Consider the following 24941-nt stretch of genomic DNA (forward strand, 5'->3'; position numbering starts at 1 on the left):
AGCCACGGGACAGGTGTGCAAGGGGTGTGTAAGGGGTGTGTAAAGACTGTAAGGGGTATGTAAGGGGTGTGCAAGGGGTATGCAAGGGGTGTGTCAGGGGAAGCGTAAAGGGTGTGCAAGGGGTGTGTAAGAGGGGTGTAAGGGGTGTGAAGAAGGATGTGACAAGGGTGTGTGAAGGGCTGTGCAAGAGGTGTGTAAAGGGGCACGTAAAAGGCGTGTAAATTGTGTGCAAATGGGCGCGTAAAGGGGCATAGGAAGGGTGTGTGGAAGTGTGTAAGGGATGTGTAAGGGGCGTGTAAGGGATGTGTAAAGGTGCATAAAGGTGTGTAAAGGTGTGTAAGGGGTGTGTAAAGACTGTGTAAGGGGGGTGTAAAGAGTGTGAAAGGGTGTGTAAGAGGTGTGTAAGGGCTGTGTAATGGGTGTGTAAAGGCTGTGCAAGGGCTGTGTAAGAGGTGTGTAAGAGGTGTGTACGGGTGTGTAAGGGGGTGTGTAAGGGGGTGTGTAAGGGCTGTGTACGAGCTGTGTAATGGGTGTGTAATGGGGGTGTAAGGGCTGTGTAAGAGGTGTGTAAGGGGTGTGTAAAGGCTGTACAAGGGCTGTGTAAGAGGTGTGTAAGGGCTTTGTAAGAGGTGTGTAAGGTGCGTGTAACAGCTGTGTAAAGGCTGTGTAAGGGGTGTGTAAGGGCTGTACAACCCCCCCAGCAGCCGCAGCCGCTCCCAATTTCTCTATTTTATGTTAAAATCATTTTCCATGAAAATACAAAAATATCCAGGCAGGGGAGGGGGGGAGGGGCACCCCCAGGACCCCCCCGGGCACAGGGCCAGGGCCGGGTCCCCCCCAAGGTGGTCAGTGCGGGGGGGACACGGGGGACAGTGTGTGATGGGGGACAGTGTGTGACAGGCTCAGATCGGCACCGGGGGCACGATGGGGGGGGGGAGGGGGTTCTGTGCCAGGTTTTGGGGGGCCCAGGTTACCCCACTCCCCCAAAAAAGCCCCTGGGGGGGGACACCCCCGTCCCTCTCCCTGGGGGGGCATTAGTGTCATGGGGGGCACCAGGGCACCCCCATAGTGGGGGCTGGGGGGGTCCGGGAGTGCTTTGGGGGGCCCATTTTGGGGGTGGTCCCTGGTTGAGAGGGGATCCTAAAAACAGGGAGGGGCACCCACCCCTTGGGGGGCCCAGGTCCCCTGGGGGGGCACCCAAACCCTCTGGGGGGCCCCCAGATGTAGTGGGGGTCCCACGGGGAGAACAACTGACTGGGAGGTGTGGAGTTTGGGGGGCACCCAGGTCCCTTGGGGGGCAGGGTGTGGTGGGGGTCCCAGGCTGAGGGGGGCACCTGATTTGGGTGGGGCTGGAATTGGGGGGCACCCAGGGCCATGGGGGGCAGGTGATTTGGGGGGGGGGGCCCAGAGCTGGGGAGGGAACCCAGGTCCACCGGGGGGTCCTGAGGGAAGGGGGAATAATGGGGGGGCTCCCCAGGGGGGGCTGAGGGCACTTTGGGGGTCCCCCCACCTCCAGCAGATTTTGGGGGGGGGGGGGGGGGGGTGTCCAGCTTTTGGGGGGTTCCCCAATCATGGGGGGCCCCGCCCAGGGGGATCGTTGCAAGGGGTCCCCCAGCGCCAGGGGGTCCCCGCTCCTGGGGGGGGTCCCCAATCCCGGGGGGCTCTAACAACGCCCCACCTTGGCGTCCCCGATGGCCCCCCAGACGTCGAAGACGAACTCGTCGGGGAAGGCGAAGTCCCCGAGCTGCGAGTCCAGCGCCTCGGCCAGGGCGTCGGGGTCCCGCGCGTCCCGGCCCAGCTCCACCATCGTGGCGGCTGCGGGGACACGGGGACAGCGCGGTCAGGGGACACGGGGGGGATCAGGGGACACGGGGGGGTCAGGGACACGGGGGGATCAGGGGACACGGGGGGGTCAGGGGACACGGGGGGGTCAGGGACACGGGGGACAGCGCAATCACGGATATGGGGGGATCAGGGGACATGAAAGGACAAAAGGGGACATGGGGTCATCAGGGAGTCAGGGGACATCAGGGGACGGGGGGGGGTCAGGGGACATCAGGGGACAGCAGGGTCAGGGGACATGAAAGGACAAAAAGGGACATGGGGACATCAGGGGGTCAGGGGGGGTCAGGGGCATGGGGACAGCGCAGTCACAGATATGGGGACATCAGGGGGTCAGGGGACACAAGGGGACACGGAGGGGTCAGGGGACGGGGGGAACATGGGACAGTGCAGTCAGGGGGTCCCAGGGTCCTGTTGGTGGGTTTGGGGGGTCCCAGGGGGCTCCCTCAGCTCGCTGTCCTGGAAGTCCATGTAACTCCCCAGCAGAGCCCAGGGGGGTTGGGGGGTCCTGGGGTGGTCCCGGTGGGTTTGGGGGGGTCCTAGAGAGTTTGGGGGGGTCCCCGTGGGTTTGGGAGGCATCCCAGGGGGCTCCCCCAATTCGCTGTCCTGGATGTCCATGTAACTCATGTAACTCCAGCAGAACCTGGGAACTTTTGGGGGACTGGGGGTGTTTGGGGAGGTGCTGGGGGGGTTTGGGGGCATCAGGAGAAGTTGGGGAGATCGGGGGGGGGGGGGGGATTTGGGTGGGTTGCAGGGGTTGCAGGGGTTTGGGGAGGGTCCTGGGGGGGTTTGGGGATGCCCACGTAACTCTCCAGCAGAACCGGGGGGCTTTGGGGCAGTTTGGGAGGGTTCTGGGGTGGTCCCAGGGAGTTTGGGGGGGGTTTCGGGGGTCCCGGGGGTCTCACCCAGCTCGCTGTCCCGGATGCCCATGTAACTCTCCAGCAGATCGTCCACCTTGGCCACCGCTCGCTCCTCGAAGGCTGAGGGCTGGGGGGGGGGGGGGGGCAGGGCAGTCACAGCGGTGCCGGGGGGGTTTTGGGGGGTCCCCGAGGGTGCCCCCGTTGTCCCCGCCCGGGGGGGGTCCCGTACCTGCTCCTGGACGGTGGCGGGGCCCTTGGAGCGCAGCCGCAGCGTCCCCCGGCCCGAGCCCGCCTGGGGGGGGCCCCCCCCGGCCGCCCCCCGAGCGGGGCTCCGATCATGTCTGGGGGGCACGGGGGGGTCACTCGGGGGTCACTCCGACCCTTCCCCCCGGGCTCTGGGGTCACCCAGGGGGCTCCCAGTGCTCCCAGTGCAGGATGGGGGATCCCAAAGCACAGGAGTCCCCCCCAAAGCCACAGGAGGCGCTGAGGCTGTGGGGGCCCCCCAGTGCTCCCAGTGTCCCTCCAGGGCCCTCCCAGTGCCCACCCAGTGCCCCCATTCCCCTCCAACGGCACCCCCAGTGCTCCCAGTGGCCTCTTAGGACCATCCCAGTATTCCCAGTGCTCTCCCAGTGCCTCCCCAGTTCCCCCTCAGTGCTCCCAGTGTCACCCACCAGTGCCCTCCTGGTGTCCCCCAGTGCTCCCAATGCCATCTCTGTGTTCCCACTGCTCCCAGTGCCCCCCAGTGCTCTCCGTGCCACCTACCAGTGCCCTTCTGGTGCCCACCCAGTGCTCCCAGTTTCCCCCCAGTCCTCCCCCCCGTGTCCCTGAGTTCCCCCAGTGCCATCCCAGTATCCCCCAGTGCCCTCCCAGTTCCCTCCCAGTGCCCTCCCAATCTCCCCCAATGCCCACCCAGTCCCCCCAGTGCCCTCCCAATCTCCCCCAGTGCCCTCCCAGTTCCCTCCCAATGCCCTCCCAGTGCCTCCAGTATCCTCCCAGACGCCCCAGCACCCTCTCAGTCCCTCCCAGTGCCCTCCCTGTCCCTCCAGTGCCCTCCCACTCCCTCCCAATCTCCCCCAATGCCCTCCCAGTCTCCCCCAATACCCTCTCAGTCCCTCCCAGTGCCCTCCCAGTCCCCCCAGTGCCCTCCCAATGCCCCCCCAGTCTTCCCAGTGCCCTCCCTGCCCCCGGGCGGTGCCCACCGAAGGCACGCCGGGGCTCGGTGAGGCGCAGGGCGAAGGTGTGCCCGCGGGGCAGCTCCTGCAGCAGCCGGGCCACCTCGAAGTGGCGCGCGCCCACCAGGCTGTGGCCATCGATGGCCTCGATCATGTCCCCGACGCCGATGAGCGGGATGCGCGCGATGACCGAGCCCTCGCGGATGCGCTGCGGGGACGCCGCGTCACAGGGGGCCACCTGGGGGCCGCCTGGGGCCACCTGCAGCCAGCTGGGGCCACTTGGGTCACTTGGGACCACCTGCGGCCACCTGGGTCACTTGGGGCCACCTGGGTCACTGGGGGCCACCTGGGGCCACCTGGGACCACCTGGGACCACCTGGGGCCACCTGCAGCCACCTGGGGCCACCTGGGTTACTTGGGACCACCTGCAGCCACCTGAGTCACTTGGGGCTTCCTGGGGTAAACTGGGGCCATCTGCAGCCACCTGGGGCCACCTGGGTCACTTGGAGCCACCTGCGGCCACCTGTGGCCACCTGGGTCACTTGGGGCCACCTGCAGCCACCTGGGTTACCTGGGGCTTCCTGGGCTAAACTGGGGCCATCTGGGGCCACCTGCGGTCACCAGGGGAGCCTGGGGCCACCTGGGGACATCTGGGTCACTTGGGGCTTCCTGGGGTAAACTGGGGCCATCTGGGGTCAGTTAGGGCCATCTGAGGGTGCTGGGGTGACCTGAGTCCACTTGGGGGTCCTGGGGCCATCTGGCACCACCTCAGTCACCTGGGGTCACTTGGGGCTATCTAAGGCCACCTGGACCACCTGGGAGGCCCGGGATCATCTGGGTCACCTGGGGCACCTTGGGGCCACCTGGTGGGCCCGGAGCCACCTGGGGTCATCTGGGGTCACCTGAGTCCACTTGGGGGTTCTGGGGCCACCTGAGTCACCTGGGGCTACCTGGGGTGAGTTGGGGCTATCTGCGGCCACCTGGGACTACCTGGGACCACCCCCACGGTGACCCAGGAACCATCTGAGGTGGCCCCGTGCCCCCACAGCAGCTCAGGAACCACCCAGATGTGCCCTCAGGTGTCCCCAGATGTGTGTCCCCATGCCAGGGCGCCGCCTGCCCCTCTGCCACCACCCCCTGCATGCCCAGGTGTGCCCCCAGGTGGCCCCCAGCCCCCGGGCACCTCCAGCCCCTCTGCCCAGTGCCCCCAGGTGGCCCCCAGCCCCCGGGCACCTCCTGCCCCTCTGCCCAGTGCCCCCAGGTGCCCCCAGGTGTCCCCCAGCCCCTGGGCACCTCCTGCCCCTCTGCCCAGTGCCCCCAGGTGCCCCCAGCCCCCGGGACGGCTCCAGCCGCTCTCCCAGTGCCCCCAGCTGTATCCAGGTGTGTCCCCAGGTGTCCCCAGGTGTCCCCCAGCCCCTGGGCAGCTCCAGCCCCTCTGCCCAGTGCCCCCAGCCCCGCCATGCCCCGCTGTCCCCGGTGGTGGCACCTTGATGAAGGCGTAGCCGGCGCCGTTGTCGGTGATGGTCAGCCCCAGCGCCTCCTCGGACTTGAGCACCTGCACGTCCTTGCGCCGGCCCTTGGTGTGGGCAAAGATGAAATCCTCGAGGCCGATCTGCCCCCCCAGCAGCTTCTCCATGTCCACCTTGGGCGTGTTGAGCGTGCAGAACATCACCTGGGGGGCACACGGCAGGGGACACTGGCCATCTGGGGCCAGCCGTGGCCATCGGGGCTCCTGGGGCACGGGGGGCATGGCAGGGCCAGGGGACACCCGGGAGGGAATGAGGGGGACCAAGGAGGGGAGGGACAGGGGACACCTGGGGGCATCGGGGTGGGGAAGGCAAAGAACACCTGGGGGGCACGGGGGGGGGCAGAGGGGAAAGGGGACACCTGGGGGGGCACCAGAAAGGGCGAAAGCGGGGCTGGAGACACCTGGGGGTACCGGGGACACTGGGGGGGGGGACACTGGAGGGGCAGTGGGGGGACACAGGGGGAGCACCGGAGCAGGGCTTCAACCATGGGGCACAAGGGGGGCACCTGGGGGGGCACCAGGGCAGGGGGGCACCTGTGGGGCATGGGGGACACAAAGGGACACCAGGGAGGGCTGGGAACACCTCCACAGGGACACGGGGTAGGGTGTGGGGGGAAGGAGGAGTTTGGGCACACCTGGGAGACTTGGAGGGGGTCACATGGGGGATGCCCTGCCTGGGGACACCCAGGACACACCTGGGGACAGGTGGGGACCCCGCAGGGGACACCTGGGACTCTCCCAAGGGACACACGGGATCCTTTTCACTGGGGACACCAGGACCCGCCGTGGGACACGAGAGACTCCTTGAGATCCCCTCACCCCAATTCCCACAGTCCCCCCCAGTCACCCACGCTGGGGTGTCCCCAGTGTCCCCCCAAACCCTCCAGGTCCCCGTCCTTGAGCCCCCCACGGTGCCCAGCCCCCAGCGGGGACCCTAAATCCCTCCAGGTGTCCATTCCACAGCCACCCCTGACCTCAGGCCACCCCAAACCCCTCCGGGTGCCCCTTCCTCAGTCCCCCCCACAAACTGCCCCCGGTCCTGTCCCTGAGCCCCCCACAAACTGCCCCCGGCGCCCAGGGGGAACCCCAAACCCCCACCCCTGAGCGCCGCGGCCCCCCCAGGGCCGCCCCCCGAGCCAGGGGCGCCCCCAGCCCCCCACCTCAGCCGGGGGGATGCCGAAGGCCTCCCCGATTTTGCCGTAGAGCTCGCGGACGTTGCTGAAGCCCTCGACGCGGCCCGTGGGGCTGCCGTGGGCGAGCTGCGTGTGGAACACGAGCCGCGGCCGCAGCGCGGGGGGGGGCGGCCCCCCCGCCGCCCCCCCCGGGGCCCCCCCGGGCTCCCCCGGGGCCCCCCCGCGCCCCCCCCGCGCCCTCCTCGTTCTCCACCAGCGGCGGCGGCTTCTTGCGGCGGCCCAGGCCCAGCGGCATGGGGGGGTCTGGGGGGGCTCTGGGAGGGCTTAGGGGGGTCTGGGGGGGGTCGCACGGGGGGTGGCAGCGGAGTTTCGGAGGGTGGGGGGCTCGCTGCCCCCGCCCCGAGGAGGGGGGTCCCGCGCTGCTTCGGTGGGGGCTGGAAGGAGAGAGGGGAAACTGAGGCACGGGGGGGCGATGGGACGAGGCCGCCCCGGTGCCGGGGTTCCCCGAGTCCCCCAGCCCACAGAGGGGGTCGGGCCCGGCAGACAGCGGAGCCCCCCCCAGGGAACAGCGACCCCGCCACGACCCTCCAGGGGCCCGGGTCACCGCCCCCGTCCCGCGGCCCCCCCGGGTTCCGGCCCCGCTCGACTTCACCGAGCCCGTCCTGGCCCTTCTGTTCCCCCTCAGACCCGCGGTACCCCCAGACCCCCCTTTGGTCCCCGCCCTCCGCCCGTTCCGACCGAGCCCCAGTCCCACCCCGAGCCCTCCACGGTCGCGGCCCCACCCCCGGTACCTGCAAGCCGGTCCTGGCCGCCCCCACCCCTGTTCCCCCACCCAGTCCCAGCCGCTCGAGCTCCCTCCCGGTCTCGGGTCGCCGGCCCGGCCACCCCCATTGCCCCCCGGTACCGGGGCCCCCTCAGGCCCCCCCGGGCCCCCTCACCGTCCGGACCCTGCGCCGGGCGCTGCTGCCGGAGCGGCACTTCCGGGAGGGCGGGGCCAGGCTCGTCGGGACCAATCAGCGCCACCGCCCCGCCGCGTCCGGACCAATCAGCGCCGCCGCCCCGCCCCGCCGGCCAATGGGAGGCGAGAGGGGGCAGGAAAGGGCTTGACCGCCTTCCCCCTCTGCCGCGGGCAATGGGCGCGCCCGGCCTCGCGCCCCCGCGCAGCCAATCAGGAGCCAGGACGGCGCGTGCCGGGAGGGGGGCGGGGCCTGGCGGGGCCAGGAGGGGGCGGGGCCAGGGGGGCAAAGGACCAATGGGGGCACAGACCCCATTTTGGGGGGGCGGGGGGGACACATCCCAATGGGGCACAGACCCCATTTGGGGGGGCGGGGGGGGGGGACATCCCAATGGGGCACAGACCCCATTTGGGGGGGCGGGGGGGGGGGACATCCCAATGGGGCACAGACCCCATTTTAGAGGGGCGGGGGGGGACACATCCCAATGGGGGCACAGACCCCATTTTGGGGGGGGGAACATCCCAGTGGGGCACAGACCCCATTTGGGGGGGGAGGGGCGGGTGGGACACATCCCAGTGGGGCACAGACCCCATTTGGGGGGGGCGGGGGGGACACATCCCAATGGGGCACAGACCCCATTTGGGGGGGGAGGGGCGGGTGGGACACATCCCAGTGGGGGCACAGACCCCATTTTGGGGGGGAGGGGTGGGGGGGGACACATCCCAGTGGGGGCACAGACCCCATTTGGGGGGACGGGGGGGGACACATCCCAATGGGGCACAGACCCCATTTTAGAGGGGCGGGGGGGACACATCCCAATGGGGGCACAGACCCCATTTTGGGGGGGGGGACATCCCAGTGGGGCACAGACCCCATTTGGGGGGGGGAGGGGCGGGTGGGACACATCCCAGTGGGGCACAGACCCCATTTGGGGGGGCGGGGGGGACACATCCCAGTGGGGCACAGACCCCATTTTGGGGGGGGGACACATCCCAATGGGGCACAGACCCCATTTGGGGGGGGGAGGGGCGGGGGGGGACACATCCCAGTGGGGCACAGACCCCATTTGGGGGGGCGGGGGGGACACATCCCAATGGGGCACAGACCCCATTTGGGGGGGGGAGGGGCGGGTGGGACACATCCCAGTGGGGGCACAGACCCCATTTTGGGGGGGAGGGGTGGGGGGGGACACATCCCAGTGGGGGCACAGACCCCATTTGGGGGGGGGGGGGGGGGGGACATCCCAGTGGGGGCACAGACCCCATTTGGGGGGGGAGGGGTGGGGGGGACACATCCCAGTGGGGGCACAGACCCCATTTTGGGGGGGAGGGGTGGGGGGGGACACATCCCAGTGGGGGCACAGACCCCATTTGGGGGGACGGGGGGGGACACATCCCAATGGGGCACAGACCCCATTTTGGGGGGGGGGGACATCCCAGTGGGGGCACAGACCCCATTTGGGGGGGGGAGGGGGCGGGTGGGACACATCCCAATGGGGCACAGACCCCATTTGGGGGGGCGGGGGGGGGGGGACATCCCAATGGGGCACAGACCCCATTTTGGGGGGGGGACATCCCAGTGGGGGCACAGACCCCATTTGGGGGGAGGGGCGGGGGGGACACATCCCAATGGGGCACAGACCCCATTTGGGGGGGGCGGGGGGAGGGGACATCCCAATGGGGCACAGACCCCATTTTGGGGGGGGGACATCCCAGTGGGGGCACAGACCCCATTTGGGGGGGGAGGGGCGGGTGGGACACATCCCAATGGGGCACAGACCCCATTTGGGGGGGGGGAACACATCCCAGTGGGGGCACAGACCCCATTTGGGCGGGAGGGGCAGCTACGGACGCGGGGGGGGTCATTGGGGAGGGACCCAGAGCGCTGGGAGGGGGAAACAAACCCCAAACCCCATTTGGGGAGGGGGCAGGAAGAGACCCCCGGCACGGTTCGGAGCCCACGGCGGGGCACAGGCTCCGGGCCGTTCACCGGGGAAGAGTTCTGGTCCCTCGGGGGGGGGGGCAACAAACCCAATTTAGGGAAGGGGGCCGAGCACAGACCCCTCGGGGGGGCTTCACAGCACCGGGGGGGCTCCAGACCACTTAGAGGGGGCAACAGACCCCCACTGTGGGGCACAAAGCGCATTTGGGGAAGGGGCAGCAGGAACAGAGCCCTGGGGGGTTCACTGGGGAGGGATTCAGACCCCTTGGGGGGGCAACAATCCCGATTTGGGGGCACAGAGCCCCGGAGGGGACAACAGGCCCCCGTTTTGGGGGTTCCCAGACTGTGGGGGCCACTGTGTGGTACCCTGGGGGGGCAGAAGAGCCTCTCTCTCTGTGCCCCCTTACCCCTGAGCCCCCCCCAATCCCAGCCTCTCACCCCCCAGTGCCCCCCAGCAGCACCCGCCAATCCCAGTCCCCCCCAGTGACCCCCAACCGGCCCCCCCAGAACCCCCCCGTTGCCCCCCCCCCGAACAGACAGAGCGGGCCAGGTTTCAGCGCTTTATCGCGGCCCCAAGGGACCCTTTTCCGGGCGGTTCGACCCCAAAAACGCGAGGGCCCCGCCCCGCCTTCCCCCGAGCCGCCCGCGGCCCCCCCACCCCCCCCTCCCGGGGGGTCCCCCCTGGCCTGGGGGGGCTGGGAGGGAACAGGGCACCCCACGACCCCCCCCCCCCCCCCCCCCCCAGATGAGGGCGAGACACCCCGGGGACCCCCAGCACTGAGAGGGGACCCCGAATGGGGGGACAGAGAGAGCTCGGGATCCCCAGAGTGGGGGGCACATGGGGACTCCCAAATCCGGGGAGGCAGCAGGGACACAGTGACCCCCCCACCACAGCCGTGAGATGGGGGGCAAGGACACCTGGGGACCCCCAGAGCACAGATGGGGGGAGGGGACCCCCAGAGCAGAGATGGGGGGGGGGAACAAGGACACCTGAAGACCCCAAAACCCCCAAAATGGGGGGGTCGGGTCAGACACCCAGGGACTCCCAGAGCTCCAAGCTGGTGGGGGACAAGGACACCCAGGGACCCTCAAAGCCACAAGAGGGGGGGGACAAGGACCCCCCCCCCAAGCCCCTGACCACCAATGTGGGGTCAGGGGAACAAAGGCACCCCAAGACCACCCAAAGCACAGAAATGGGGTGACAGGGACACCCCAAGACCCTCAGACCCCCAAAGCCACCCTGGGACCCCCAGATCCCCAATGGGGGGGCACAAAGCCACCTCGGGACCCCCCAAAGACACAGGGCAAAGGTCACCCGGACCTCCACGATGGAGGGGACACCTTGGGGCCCCCCAAACCCCTTGGACGGTGGGGGCAAGGCCACTTCAGGACCCACAAGGTGGGGGGTGGGGGGGACCCCCACGAGCCCTCCAAGCTCTGAGGTCGGGGGATAAGGACACCCCAAGACCCTCAGCCCTCCAAGGTGGAGGTGGGGGGTGAGGACACCAAGACCCCCCCCAAGCCTGGAGGTGTTTGAGGAGGCACCGCAGGCACCCCTCAACCCCTGGGGTGTCCCCCCGAGTCCAAACCCCCCCCCGCCCCCAGGCGAGGTTTGCGGGGCGCAGGGGTCACTAGAGGGGCAGGATCTGCTCCAGGAGGGTCTTGGAGGCCGGGGGGATCCTGTCGGGGAACTTGACCTCGAACTCGATGACGAGGTCCCCGCGCTGGTCGGGGGAGCGGGGGTAGGGCAGCCCCTCCCCCGGGATGCGCCGCTTCACCCCCGGCTTCAGCACGTCCTGGAAAACCATCGGGATGGTGCGGCCGTCCAGCGTGGGGACGGTCACCGTGCAGCCACACAGGGCCTGGCAGGGGGCACAGGGGGGACACGTCACCACCGAGCTGAGGGGGGACCCCCAGCACGGCCCCACTACCGTGGGGTCCCCTCATCGCCGAGAGCGACCACCCAGAGCGACCCCCCAGCCACCCATTGTGTCCTGCCACCACCCAACGTGTCCCACCGCCCAAACTGACCCACCTCTGATGTCCCCATCTGGGGTCCCCACCAAGACCAGCCCACCCCCGTGTCCCCAGCCGGATCAACCCACCCCTGGTGTCCCCACCAAGACTGACCCAAGACCAAGCCCCAGCCCTGACGTCCCCACCACCAACCCGCTCCCAACATCTCCACCAAACCAGCCCAGCCCCAGTGTCCCCCCAAGACCAGCCCAGTCCCGATGTCCCCACCCGCCAACAAGGCCAACCCACCGCCAACATCCCCCTCACCACCGATCCACCCCGATGTCACCAAGACCAACCCACCCCTGTGTCCCCATCAACACCAAGACGGCCCCGATGTCCCCACCAAAACCAACCCCCCCCAAGTGTCCCCACCTGACATCCCCACCTGACTCCATCCCCAACACCACCCAGACCAGCCCCCACAATGTCCCCACTGCCACCAACCCAAACCCGACGTCCCCAGCACCACCAAGACCAACCCAAGACCAGCCCTGATGTCCTCACCTGATGTCCCCACCACGACCAAGGCCAACGCATCTCTGCTGCCCCCACCTGACATCCCCTAAAAACCACCCTGGCCCCAATGTCCCCACCAAGACCGACCCACCCCCATGTCCACCCTGCCACCAACTCAACCCCAGTGTCCCCACTGAGACCAACCCAGCCCCAAGGTCTCCACCACCAACCTCCAGTGGCCCCACCACCACCAACCCAACCCCAGTGTCCCCACTGAGACTGACCCAGGTCAACATCCCCATCTGATGTCCCCACCTGACATCCCCCCAAGACCAACCCACCCCCCATGTCCCCACCTGACGTCCCCCCTGAGGCTCCCCCCCTCATCGCGGTGTCCCCCCGCGCACCTCGCGGAGGCTGATCTTGGCCGGGTACACGATGTCCGAGCCCTCCCGGCGGAACACGTCGTGGGGCTTGTCCTTGAGCACGAACACGACGTCGGCGGGGATGTTGTTGGGGGTCTGGTCGCCCTCCTTGGGGAAGGTGATCTTGGTGCCCTCCTTCCAGCCCCGCTTCACCTCGATGGTCAGGATCTTGTCCTCGTTCCGCACCGTCTTCCCGTCGGGGCCGAGGCGCTTGTGGGAGATCTTCATCTTCTTGGTGCAGCCGCTGTAGATCTCCTCCAGCGACACCCGCAGGTCGTAGAGCACGGGGGGGTCCTGCTTGCGGCCGTCGGGCCCCCGCCCCCGCGGGAAGCTGACGCTGCCGAAGCCCCCGACGTGGAAGGTGCTGAAGGTGTCGTCACCGTCCTCGTCGTCGCCGTTGCGCTGCACGAAGAAGGTGTCGAAGGGGTTGCGGCCGTCGAAGAACTCGGCGAACATGGCGTGGGGGTCGCCGCGGAACGTGTAGGTGAAGGTGGGGCCATTGGAGCCCCCCGGGCCGGGGGGTCGGGGCTCCCCCTTTCAGCCCTGGGAAGGGGGGGGAAGGTGCCCATCAGCCCCCCCGGGCTGCCAGAGGGTGCGGGGTGAGCCGCGGGCAGGGCGTGGGGCAGGCCGAGGGCGTGGGGAACCGGTTCTGCCCGTGGCGCCGACGCCGCTGACGGCCCCGGACGGGCCCCAACAGGCCCAGCCGGCTCCAGCGGCCCCCCCGGCACACCCCGGCGCCCTCCCGGCCCCCCCGGGCTCCCGGCCTGGCGCCGGCCACCCCCAGCCTGGCCCCACGGGCCGCCCACCCTGAACCCCCCCCTGCCCCCTGCCCCTACCTGTCCCTGCTCCCCAGCCCCTCTCTGTACCCCACCTGCCTCCGCCCCGCCCCCACCCTTCTGCCTGCGCCCCCAACCCCCAATCCTGGCCGCCTTCACCCGCCCCTGGCCTGTCTTCACCCCCTGCCCCCATCACTTGTGTCCCCCAAGACCCCCACCCCCTTTACTCTTGCCCCCAATCTCCCCTTTAGACCCCTACCCTGATCCCCCACCTGCGCCCCCAGACCCACAACCCCCCCTTATACCGCACCCCCAGACTCCCACCCTACCCTCACCCTGCCCGTGTCCCCCCCAGCCCCTGACCCCAGCCACTGCCCCTCCCCGCCGGTCCCAGACCCGCACCCCGACCCCCACTTGCTTCCCCCGACTCTCCCTTCCCGTGTCCCCCCAGCCCCCCACCCCTGACACCGTCCCACCCCCTCCAGCCCCCCCCCACGCCCCCCAGCCCCCTCCCCACTCCCGGCCCCCCCGTGCCGCCGCTCACCCTCCTCCCCGTACTTGTCGAAGATCTCCCGTTTTTTGGGGTCGCTGAGCACGTCGTAGGCCTCGGCCACCTCCTTGAAGCGCTGCTCGGCGCCCGGGGACCGGTCCTTGTCGGGGTGGCAGCGCAGCGCCTGCCGCCGGTACGCGCGGCGGATGTCGGCGGGGGAGGCCCCCCGGGACAGCCCCAGCGTGCGGTAATAGTCCTTCCCCATGGCCGCCCCGAGAGCTCTGGGACCCGGCACGGGCAGGCACCGCGGGGACGGGCACGGCGAGGGAGCGGAGAGGGGCGGGGGGGGCGGGGAGGGACCGGGGATGGACCGGGAGAGGGGTGGACCCGGGGAGGGACAGGGGATGGAGCGAGGGATGAGGATGGGTCGGGGATGGATCGGGGAGGGATCGGGGATGGACCGGGGAGGGATCGGGGAGGGATCGGGGTGTGCCGGTGGGGATGGATCGGGGGATGGATCGGGGATGGATCGGGGAAGGATCGGAGATGGATCGGGGAAGGATCGGGGAGGGACCGGGGATGGATCGGGGAGGGACCGGGGAGGGACCGGGGATGGACCGGGGAGGGACCGGGGAGGGACCGGGGATGGACCGGGGATGGACCGGGGAGGGACCGGGGATGGATCGGGGATGGATCGGGGAGGGACCGGGGATGGACCGGGGATGGACCGGGGAGGGACCGGGGATGGATCGGGGATGGACCGGGGAGGGACCGGGGATGGACCGGGGATGGACCGGGGAGGGACCGGGGATGGATCGGGGATGGATCGGGGAGGGACCGGGGATGGACCGGGGATGGACCGGGGAGGGACCGGGGATGGATCGGGGATGGACCGGGGAAGGATCGGGGATGGATCGGGGATGGATCGGAGATGGATCGGGGAAGGATCGGGGAGGGACCGGGGATGGATCGGGGATGGACCGGGGAGGGGGCGGACCAGAGGAGGGACCAGGAAAGGACCGGGGGGACGAGGACGGATCGGGAGAGGGACCGTGGATAGATCGGCGGAGGAACCGAGAGAGGGACCGGGGAAGGACCCGGGCAGGGAGCGGCGGAGGGAGCCGGAGAGAGATCGGGAAGGAGGGAGGGAGAAGGGACGAGGAGGGACCGGGGAGGGAAACGGGATCGGGAACGGGGATGGGAACGGGGATGGACTGAGGGAGGGACCGGGACGGGAACGGGGATGGACCGGGAGACGCATCGGGGGGAAGGAGCGGCCCGAGGCTTCCCGGGGGCTGTCCCTGTCACCTCCAACGACAGCTTGGCCCTGTCACTCACAGCCGCTGTCACCCCCAGGGACAGCCGGACCCTGTCACCCATCGTGACCCCCCTGTCCCTGTCACCCACAGGGATCCCCTGTCACTTCCACCCACTGTGCCAGCCGTGCCCCCGCAGCCGCTGTCACCCCCACCAACAGCCTGTCCTGTCACGCGATGCCCCATCCCTGTGCTGACAGCCCACATCCCGTCGTCACGGCGAGTGTCACCCCGGCGCCAGTCCGTCCCTGTCACTGCAGGCTGTCACCGCCGTGACACCACCTGGAGCCCGTGCCCCACCCCCAAAAACGTCCCCGTGGGAACGCTCGGTTCAGGTGACACCCGCGGCAGGAGCCAGCAGGGTGACAGGACCCCTGGGGAGCTCGGGGACAGAGGGCACGGGGACAGGGAGGGCACAGGAACATGGGGCACAGGGACTGGGGAACGTGGGAACAGGGAGGACACGGGGACACGGGCATTGGAGACCCGGGGACAGGTGGCCAAGGGGACATGGGGACACGGGGAGGGACAGGCCCCTCCACCCCACCATCCGCATGACCAGAGGTCCCCATGGCCCCCCTACGTGTCACTGCGTTCCCATGTCCCCTGTGCCCCAAAGTGTCCCCAGGCCCCGGCACATCCCCCTGGGCTCCGGAGGGTCCCCATGGGTGCCTAAGCGCCAACCTGCCCCGCCCCCATCTGTGCCCCAGCACGTTCCCAGTGTCCCCAGCAGCCCCAGTGCCCTCCCCCACCCCCCAAGACCCTCCGGCCTGCCATGACAGCCCCAGCCCCCATCACACCCCAGCCGCCCATGACCCCCAAGCCCCCATCATCCCCCCTGTGACCCCCCCCAGCCCTCCGTAGACACACAGGTCCCCCATGGTCCCCAGGACCGTGTGACCTCTCCATTCCCCACGGACTCCCAGCCCCCGCGAGAGCCTTCAGCCCCCCCGAGAGCCCTCAGCTCCCCTCACCCCCCCGCCGCTGTGCCCCCACAGCCCCCGGGGCCACCCCCGTCCTCTTTGGGGCCACCCCGTCCTCTTTGGGGCCACCCCGTCCTCTTTGGGGCCACCCCGTCCTCTTTGGGGCCACCCCGTCCTCTTTGGGGCCACCCCGTCCTCTTTGGCCCCCCCCACCCCGCTCCCGGGGCTTCCCCCGCCCACCGCCCGCCCCTGCCGCGATCCCATTGGCTGCTCTGCCCGTCACTCCACGCTGCAGCCCCCGCCCCTACCGCTGGCCCATTGGCTAGTCCGGCCGTCACTCCAGGAGGCAGCCCCGCCCCTGCCGTCGGCCGATTGGCTGCCCCCGTCACTCCACGCCCCGCCCCCGCCTCCCATTGGCGGCCGCCCCCTCGGGCGTTCGTGTTGCCCGGGCAACCAGCGCGGCGGGAAGGAGCGAGCGCGTGGGCGGGGCGGTGCGGCTTTGATTGGCCGCCCCGAGCCACGCGCGCGGCGCCGATTGGCTGTGCCGCAGGCCCCGCCCCCGTGGGCGCCCGGGGCGGGTCACGTGGGGGTGGCGGGGGCGGCGGGAGCGGCGGAGCGGAGCGACCATGAAGCACTACGAGGTGAGGCGGCCGCACCACAACGCACCCCGGCACCGCGACCGGCGCCGGAGCCGCCCCGAGCGCCGGCACCGCCGGCCCCGCACGGCGCGGTCGCGCCGACCTCGCGTAACCCCCGCGTTCCGCCCCGGGGCACCCGGGACGCGCTCTGCGCGTGCGCGCGGGGTGGAGCCCTGCGCATGCGCGTGGGAGCGCGACTGCCCCGGGGGTGGCTGCGCGTGCGCGCGGGGCGGCGGGGGCGCGCGGCGGGGGCGCGCGGCGGGGGCGGGGCCTGATGCGAGCAGGGGGCGGGGTCTGGGCGGGGGGCGGGGTCCCGGGCGGGCCCCGCCGCCCCCGCCGCCCCCGGGCCCGTCCCCGTCCCCAGCCCCGCCACCGTCACCGCGCTCCGGGTGGCTCCTTGGGCACGGCCCCGTAGCCCGGGAAGGTGTCACCGCCCCCCCGGGCGCGTCACTGGAGTGGTGGCACCGCGCCACGCCGGCCCTCGGGTGACAGAGGGTGACAGAGCCCCATCGCAGTGCCCAGGGCTGGCAGCCGCCTGTCCCCGTCGCGGTGTCCCCAGGGGTGGCAGAGCCCCGTCCCAGGGTGGCACCGGGTGGCCTCACCCCGTTCCCCGCGGAGTGACCGGGGCTGACCGCGGCCGCGTGCCTTCGGCCAGCGCTGTCCCCACCTGGTGCCACCGAGCCTCCTGGCGACCCTGGTGCTGTGGTGGGGTCCGGCCTCACCTCCCGCCCGAGCCGCGTCCTGTCCCCTCCGTCCCCGCCGGCCACTGTCCCCACCCCCGGCGCCGGGTGACTCTGTCCCTCCCGTGGCCACCCCCGGGGCCACCTCCAGGCCCCCGGGGCCACCTCCAGGGCCACCTCCAGGGCCAGCAGGGCCAAGAGCCCGGCGGGGCGGGGGCAGGGTTATATTTAGCCGCTCCCGGGGCCGATCGGGTTTCGGGCGGGCGCGGTGACATGGAGGTGGCAGTGCCACCCCGCGAGGGGGGCCCGGTGTCCCCGTCCCCCGTGCTGGGGCTGTGGCCCCCGGTGGCCCCCAGCAAGCGGCCCAAGAAATCGGCCGTGCTGTTCTTCGAGGTGGAGATCCTGGACGCCCGCACGCGGGACAAGCTCTGCTTCCTCGACAAGGTACGGGGACAGCGCCGACAAGGGAGGGGACACGGGGCGGCCCCGGGTGTCCCCACGGCCCCTGACAGCCCCTCGCTGTCCCCAGGTGGAGCCTCAGGCCACCGTGGCCGACATCAAGAACCTGTTCAGCAAAGCCCGTGAGTGGGGACGGGGTTTGGGGACAGGGACGGGGGGGATGGGGTTGGGGACCCTCCATGGGGACCCTCAGTGTGGCTGGGGACCTGTCACAGAGTGGTGGGGACTTGTGACAGGGCCGTGGGAAGCTGTCACAGGGCCATGGGGACCGACATCATGGCCATCATTGTCACAGGGTTGTCATGGTCACCACCGTGATCAGAGACCCACCGTGGGGCCGTGTCCACCTTCGTCGGACCTTGTGTGGCTCTGTCCCCGCAGTGCCACCATGGCTGTCCCCTCTGTGGCTCTGTCCCCGCCGTGCCACCATGGCTGTCCCCATGGGAGCTGTGTCCCCGCAGTGCCACCATGGCTGTCCCCTCTGTGGCTCTGTCCCCACAGTGCCACCATGGCTGTCCCCACAGGAGCTCTGTCCCTGCAGTGCCACCATGGCTGTCCCTTGTGTGGCTCTGTCCCCGCAGTGCCACCATGGCTGTCCCCAAGGGAGCTGTGTCCCCGCAGTGCCACCATGGCTGTCCCCTCTGTGGCTCTGTCCTGTCCCTGCAGTGCCACCATGGCTGTCCCTTGGTGTGGCTCTGTCCCCGCAGTGCCACCATGGCTGTCCCCTCTGTGGTTCTGTCCCCGCAGTGCCACCATGGCTGTCCCCAAGGGAGCTGTGTCCCCGCAGTGCCACCATGGCTGTCTCCTCTGTGGCTCTGTCCCTGCAGTGCCACCATGGCTGTCCCCAAGGGAGCTGTGTTCCCGCAGTGCCACCATGGCTGTCCCCTCTGTGGCTCTGTCCCTGCAGTGCCACCATGGCTGTCCCTTGGTGTGGCTCTGTCCCCGCAGTGCCACCATGGCTGTCCCCAAGGGAGCTGTGTCCCCGCAGTGCCACCATGGCTGTCCCCTCTGTGGCTCTGTCCCTGCAGTGCCACCATGGCTGTCCCTTGGTGTGGCTCTGTCCCTGCAGTGCCACCATGGCTGTCCCCTCTGTGGCTCTGTCCCCGCAGTGCCACCATGGCTGTCCCTTGTGTGGCTCTGTCCCTGCAGTGCCACCACCGCTGTCCCCTCTGTCCCACAGATCCCCAGTGGTACCCGGCGAGACAGTCCCTGCGCCTGGACCCCAGTGAGTGTCACCACAGGCTGGGCTGTCCCCAGGTGTCCCCAGGATGTTTCCAGGTGTTCCCTGCAGGGTCCCCAGGGTGTCCCCCAGCTGTCCCCAGGTGTCTTGAGATGTTCTCCCCCTGTCTCCTGGGGTGTCCCTACAATGTCCCCAGGTGCCCCCACTGTCCCCTGCTATCCCTCCAGGTGTCCCCAGGGGTGTCCCAGGTGTGTTCAAAGTATCCCCCAGGTGTCCCCCAGGTGTCTCCCAGGTGCCTTAGGTGTCCCAGCTGTCCCCCAGCTGTCCCAGGTGCCCCAGATGTCCCCCAGGTGCCCCAGCTGTCCCCCAGCTGTCCCCCAGCTGTCCCAGGTGTCCCCCAGGTGCCCCCCAGATGTCCCCCAGCTGCCCCAGCTGTCCCAGGTGCCCCAGCTGTCCCCCAGCTGTCCCAGGTGCCCCAGCTGTCCCCCAGCTGTCCCCCAGCTGCCCCAGGTGTCCCCCAGGTGTCCCCCAGCTGTCCCCCAGCTGCCCCAGGTGCCCCAGGTGTCGCTGTCCCCAGAGGGTCGCTCGCTGAAGGACGAGGATGTGCTGCAGTCGCTGCCCGTGGGCACCACGGCCACGCTGTACTTCCGGGACCTGGGGGCGCAGATCAGCTGGGTCACGGTGAGGGGCTGTCACCCGCTGCCACCCTGCCACCCGCCCGCTGTGCCCTGTCACCCATCCCCTGTGTCCCCCTGTGTCCCCCTGCCCCATTCCCCTCCCAGGAGCTGGGGGCACAGAGGGCTGGGCCTTCCCCCGTCTGTCTGTCCCTCCCTGTGTCCCTGTCCCTGTGTCCCTGTCCCTCCCTCTGTCCAGCTGTCCCACCCTGTCCCCTCCTCTGTCCTTGTGTCCGTGTGTCCGTCCCTGCTCCTGCAAGTCCCATGTCCCCCGTGTTCCCCTGTCCCCAGGTGTCCCCCCAATCCCTCACCTGTCCCAGGTGTCCCTGACTGTCCCCTCACCCATCCCAGGTGTCCCAGACTGTCCCCTCACCTGTCCCCTCACCTGTCCCAGGTGTTCCTGACGGAGTACGCGGGTCCCCTGCTCATTTACCTGCTGTTCTATTTCCGTGTCCCGTTCCTGTACGGGCCCCGCTACGACTTCACCGCCAGCCGGCACCGCGTGGTCCAGTGAGGGGGGACAGCAGGGACAGGGGGGACGGGGAGGGGGGATGGAGAGGGGACAGGGAGGGGGGACAGTGAGGGGGGACAGCGGGGACAGGGGGGACGGGGAGGGGGGATGGAGAGGGGGGACAGTGAGGGGGGACAGGGGGGACGGGGAGGGGGGACAGGGAGGGGGGACGGGGAGGATGGGGGACAGTGAGGGGGGCAGTGGGGGAGGCAGTGGGGACAGTGAGGGGGGACAGCAGGGACGGAGGGGACAGCAGGGGGGTAGTGGGGACAGTGAGTGGGGACACGGGCAGGGGGGGCAGTGAGGGGGGACAGCAGGGGGGCAGTGGGGGCCTGGGGACAATGGGAGCACCCTGGGGGCTGGGGGGGATGATGGGTGGGAAATGGGGGGGCCTGAGTGTGATTGGGGGGTGCAGGGAGGGCTGGGGAGGGGGGGGGGAATGGGGCAGTGGGGGGTGTCTGTGTGTTCTGAGTGGGGCTGTGGGGATGTCGGGGGGGTCTGGGTGATGGGGGTGACAATGGGGGGTTCAGGGGGTGTCTGAGTGGGGCAGTGGGGGTCCCCGGGGGGAAAGTGGGGAGTTCCTGGAGGGGCTCTGGGGGAGCAATGGGGACTCACGGGGGTCTGGGGGATCTGGGAGGGGGCACTGGGAGGGCCCTGGGGGCTTTGGGAGGGGTCTGGGGAGGCAGTGAGGGGACATGGGGGGCCTGGGAGGGGGCTGAGGGGGCAGCTGGGGACACGGGGGAGGTATCCCTAGGGTGTGCCCCTGGTGTGCCCAGCCCCCCGTGTCCCCTGACCCCCATGTCCCCCCTGTGTCCCCCCCCGTGTCCCCCCAGCCTGGCCTGCTGCTGCCACTCGTTCCACTACGTGAAGCGGCTGCTGGAGACGCTCTTCGTGCACCGCTTCTCGCACGGGACGATGCCCCTGCGCAACATCTTCAAGGTGACAGTGGCACCACCCGTGGCACTGCGCTGGCACCCCCGGCGCCTGGGGCACCGCCCTGTCCCCCCAAGGGTCACTGCATTCCCCCCCCCTCCACTCGGCCCTGTCCCCTCCCTCTCCCCTCCAGGTCACCCCCAGCCCCTTCTCTGTCCCCACCAGTTCCCGCATGGCACCGACCCTGCGCAACAACTTTGAGGTGTCACTGTCACCTGGGTCACCTCCCTGTCCCTCCCGGGTCACCTCTGCCACCCCCTGTCCCCTCCCCGTCCCCACCAGTTCTCGCACAGCCCCAACGCTGCACAGCCTCTTCAAGCTGTCGCTGTCACCCACAGTCACCTCCCTGTCCCCCTGGGTCACCTCCCTGGCACCAGGGTCACCTCCCCGTCCTCTGGGTCACCTCCCTGGCACCCACAGTCACCTCCCTGTCCCCTGGGTCACCTCCCTGTAACCAGGATCACCTCCCTGTCCCCCTGGGTCACCGCTTCCCCCTGGGTCACGCCTGTCCCCACTGGTTCTCACGTGGCTTCTGAGGTGTCCCTGGCACCTGTGTCCCTTCCCCGTCCCCCTCGGGTCACCCCTGTCACCCCCTGTCCCCGTTGGTTCTCGCGCAGCACCAGCCCTGCGTGACACCTTCAAGGTGTCATTGTCACCTGGGTCACCTCCCTGTCCTCCCAAGGTCACCCCGTTCTCCCTGTGTCCCCTCCGAGTCCCCTCAGCTCACCTGGGCGTCCCCAGATGTCCCCTGCCTGCCGCTGGTGTGTCCCCAGTATGTCCCCAGTATGTCCCCAATGTGTCCCCAATGTCCCCAGAACTGCACCTACTACTGGGGCTTTGCTGCCTGGATGGCCTATTACATCAACCACCCGCTGTACACGCCCCCGGGTGAGTGGCACCTGTCCCCTCTGTGTCCCCTCTGTGTCCCCTCTGTGTCCTCTTTGTGTCCCCAATGTCCCTATTACATCAACCACCTGCTGTACACGCCCCCGGGTGAGTGGCACCTGTCCCCTCTGTGTCCCCTCTGTGTCCCCTCTGTGTCCCCTCTGTGTCCCCAGTGTCCCCATCCCACCAACCCTCAGCTATAACCCCCAGGTGAGTGGCACCTGTCCCCTCTGTGTCCCCTGTGTGTCCCCTGTGTCCCCATCCCACCCCCCTCTGCTTACACCCCCCGTGAGGGTCTCTTGTCACCTGTTTCTGTCCCCTCAGTGTCCCCCATGTCCCCATCCCCCCACCCCCCCCCCCCCGTGTCCCCCTTGTCCTTGTCCTGTGTGTCCAGGGGACGCCGCAGGGCTGTGGGTGCCCCAGGTGCCCCAGTGCCCCCCGGCTGGGCAGGGGACACCGGGGGTTGTCCCTGTCCCTGACCCCCCCCGTGTCCCCCCAGCCTATGGTGACGAGCAGGTGAAGCTGGCGCTGGCCGTGTTCCTGGTGGGTGCCTGGGGGGGGCACGGGGGGAGGGGGTCCCAGTGGGTGCGGGGGGGGCTGGGGGGCAGTGGGTGCTGGGATGGGGGAGCTGGGGGCGCTGGGGGGGTCCCATGGGGTCCCAGTGGGGGCTGGGGGGAACACAAGGGAGTGAAGTGGGGGGGCCGAGGGGGAGGCTGTGGGGTGTAAGGGGGGGCCCGTGGGGCTGGGGGGCCAAGGGGACGCTGGGGGGGTCCCGGTGAGTGCTGGGGGGGTCGAGGTGCCACCCACCCACTCGGGGCCCCCTTGTGACCCCCCCACGCTCCCCCCCAGTTCTGCCAACTCGGGAACTTCTCCATCCACGTGGCCCTGCGGAACCTGCGCCCCGCGGGTGAGGGGATACGGGGGGGACACGGGGATACGGGGGGGACACGGGAGGACATGGGGGGACACGGGGGATGGGGGGATGGGGGGACATGGGGGAACACGGGGGGATGGGGGACAGGGGGACACAGGGAAGTGGGGGATGGGGGGCATGGGGGACATGGGGGGACACGGGGGGACATGGGGGGACACGGGGGGACAAGAGGGAACACGAGGGTACACAGGGGGGACACGGGGGCACGACAGGGGGACAGGATGGTGCAGAGCCCACAAGAACGTACAGGAGCAGCCACGGGCTGGCAGGGGGCACGGTGGGGACACGGAGGGTGACACCCAGCCAGGGGGTGGCCTGGGGGGTGACCCATGGCTGGAGGGGTGACACAGGAGGTGACCCGTGCCCGGGGGGTGGCCTGGGGCGTGACCCTCATCCGGGGGGCTGGGGGGGTAACCCAGGGGGGTGACCCATGTCCGGGGGTGTCACTGGTGCGTGACCTGGCCGTGACCCGGCTGTGACCCGGCTGTGACCCGGCCGTGACCTGGCCGTGACCCGGCTGTGACCCGGTGCCAGGCTCGAAGACGCGGAAGATCCCGTACCCCACCCGCAACCCCTTCACGTGGCTCTTCCTGCTCGTGTCCTGCCCCAACTACACCTACGAGGTGGGGGGCACCGGGGGGCACCGGGGGGCACCGGGAGCGGGGATGGGGATGGGCAGTGCCCGCTGTGCTGGGTGGGGTCCCCACAGCGGAGGAGCCCCCGGGGGGGCACGGCGGGACTGAGGGGGAGGGGGACATGGGGGCGCTGCCCCCCCGTGGGTGACACCCCCCCCCTCCCCCGTCGGTGTTTCCCCCAGGTCGGGTCCTGGATCGGCTTCACCATCATGACCCAGTGTCTGCCCGGTGAGGGGAGGGGGAAGGTGCCCTTCTGGGGGGGAGGGGGCACCCCACAGACCCCGGCTCTGTGTCCCCCGTGCCACCCTGGGGTCCCCGTGTCCCCTCCATGTCACCCCCAGTTGCCCGAAGCCCCCAGCACCCCAATATTCCCCCCCACGTCCCTGTGCCACCCCGGGGTCCCCGTGTCCCCTCTCCCCATGTCTCCTGTCCCATCCCCAGCCACCCAAATCCCTCATCTCCCCAGGGTCCATGTCCCTCCCCTGTCCCCTCATGTCCCCCGCTCCACGTCCCCTGTGCCCCCCCAGCCACCCAAACCCACCCTGGGCTCCGTGTCCCTCCTGTCCCCTCAGGTCCCCTGTGCCCCCGTGTCCCTCCTGTCCCCCTCCAGAGTCTCCTGTGCCACCCCCGAACCCCCCACCCCCCGCGGGTCCCTGCCCCCCATGTCCCGTCCCACCCTGGGGTCCCCTGTCCTTCCCTGTGCCCCGTTCCTGGGGTCCCCTGCCCGCCGCGGTGTGTCCGCGGCCCCGTGGCACTGCGGTGACAGTGGTGGCCCCGCAGTGGCCCTGTTCTCGCTGGTGGGCTTCGTGCAGATGGCCATCTGGGCACAGGGCAAGCACCGCAGCTACCTCCGGGAATTCCGGGATTATCCCCCGCTGCGCTCTCCCATCATCCCCTTCCTGCTGTGACACCGGGACATGGCGGGGACACCGCGGGGACACCGCGGGGACAGCCCATCCCCCGCCATCCCCTTCCTGCTGTGACACCGGGACACGGTGGGGACACCGCGGGGACAGCCCATCCCCCGCCATCCCCTTCCCGCTGTGACACCGGGGACACCCCTGCCCTCTGGGGACACCCTGTCCCCACTGTCACTGTGGCACCCTGCGGGGACACCTCCCTTGGGAATTCCGGGATTATCCCTCCCCCCACTCCCCCACTGTCCCCTCCCTGCTGTGACACCAGGGCAGCCCTTGGGGACACCCCAGGGCACCCTGACCTGTCCCTTGGGGACAGTGTGGGGCACACGAGCCTGTTGTCACCCTGGCCCCACTGTCCCGTCACCCGCTGGGTCCCAGCGCCGGCGTCCCCTCTCCGGTGGCACCGTCCCCAGCAAGGCTGGCCCGGTCCCCCGGGACAGCAGCGGTGACCATGCGGTGTCACCCCCGGGGCTGGCGACCGCAGCTCGTGTCCTGTGCCACCACAGGTGACAATAAACCACATCCCCCACGCGTGGCCTGTCCTTGTCCCGTCCCAGGGGACACCGTGGGGTCACGGCCGCGCCGCGGGACAGTCGCGCTGTCCCCAGGGTGGGTGGGGGCGGTGCCCTGGCGATGTCCCTGTTCCCTGCAGGCA

General features: G+C 70.1%; 3 protein-coding genes across 4 annotated transcripts; 1 reads left to right on the forward strand and 2 right to left on the reverse strand.

The window, feature by feature from the left end:
- Positions 1 to 1562: 1562 nt before the first annotated feature.
- On the reverse strand, positions 1563 to 7560 carry GIPC1 (GIPC PDZ domain containing family member 1). The gene is given in 9 exon segments (XM_048293535.1): positions 1563 to 1815; positions 2748 to 2829; positions 2932 to 3000; positions 3003 to 3043; positions 3902 to 4082; positions 5361 to 5546; positions 6563 to 6773; positions 6775 to 6969; positions 7474 to 7560. Coding segments are annotated over 8 exon segments (978 nt in total). The 5' UTR covers positions 6831 to 6969; positions 7474 to 7560; the 3' UTR covers positions 1563 to 1663.
- Positions 7561 to 10562: 3002 nt separating this feature from the next.
- On the reverse strand, positions 10563 to 13953 carry DNAJB1 (DnaJ heat shock protein family (Hsp40) member B1). Its single transcript, XM_048293540.1, is given in 4 exon segments — positions 10563 to 11294; positions 12315 to 12851; positions 12853 to 12875; positions 13653 to 13953. Coding segments are annotated over 4 exon segments (1002 nt in total). The 5' UTR covers positions 13864 to 13953; the 3' UTR covers positions 10563 to 11063.
- Positions 13954 to 16404: 2451 nt separating this feature from the next.
- On the forward strand, positions 16405 to 24815 carry TECR (trans-2,3-enoyl-CoA reductase). Of its 2 annotated transcripts, XM_048293538.1 has the most exons (13): positions 16405 to 16478; positions 17549 to 17599; positions 17685 to 17736; positions 18795 to 18839; positions 19372 to 19475; positions 19863 to 19978; positions 20813 to 20918; positions 21728 to 21800; positions 22297 to 22340; positions 22647 to 22704; positions 23266 to 23354; positions 23549 to 23594; positions 24147 to 24815. In XM_048293538.1, the coding sequence occupies exons 1-13, from the start codon at positions 16464 to 16466 to the stop codon at positions 24272 to 24274; spliced, it is 927 nt and encodes a 308-aa protein (XP_048149495.1). In that variant the 5' UTR covers positions 16405 to 16463; the 3' UTR covers positions 24275 to 24815. The 2 variants fall into 2 exon arrangements, with proteins under 2 accessions (XP_048149495.1, XP_048149493.1); XM_048293536.1 differs by lacking the exon at positions 16405 to 16478 and having other exon boundaries at positions 16839 to 17599.
- Positions 24816 to 24941: the final 126 nt, after the last annotated feature.

This window comes from Corvus hawaiiensis, unplaced genomic scaffold (assembly GCF_020740725.1).
Source record: "Corvus hawaiiensis isolate bCorHaw1 unplaced genomic scaffold, bCorHaw1.pri.cur scaffold_95_ctg1, whole genome shotgun sequence".
In the NCBI taxonomy this organism is placed as follows: domain Eukaryota; kingdom Metazoa; phylum Chordata; class Aves; order Passeriformes; family Corvidae; genus Corvus; species Corvus hawaiiensis.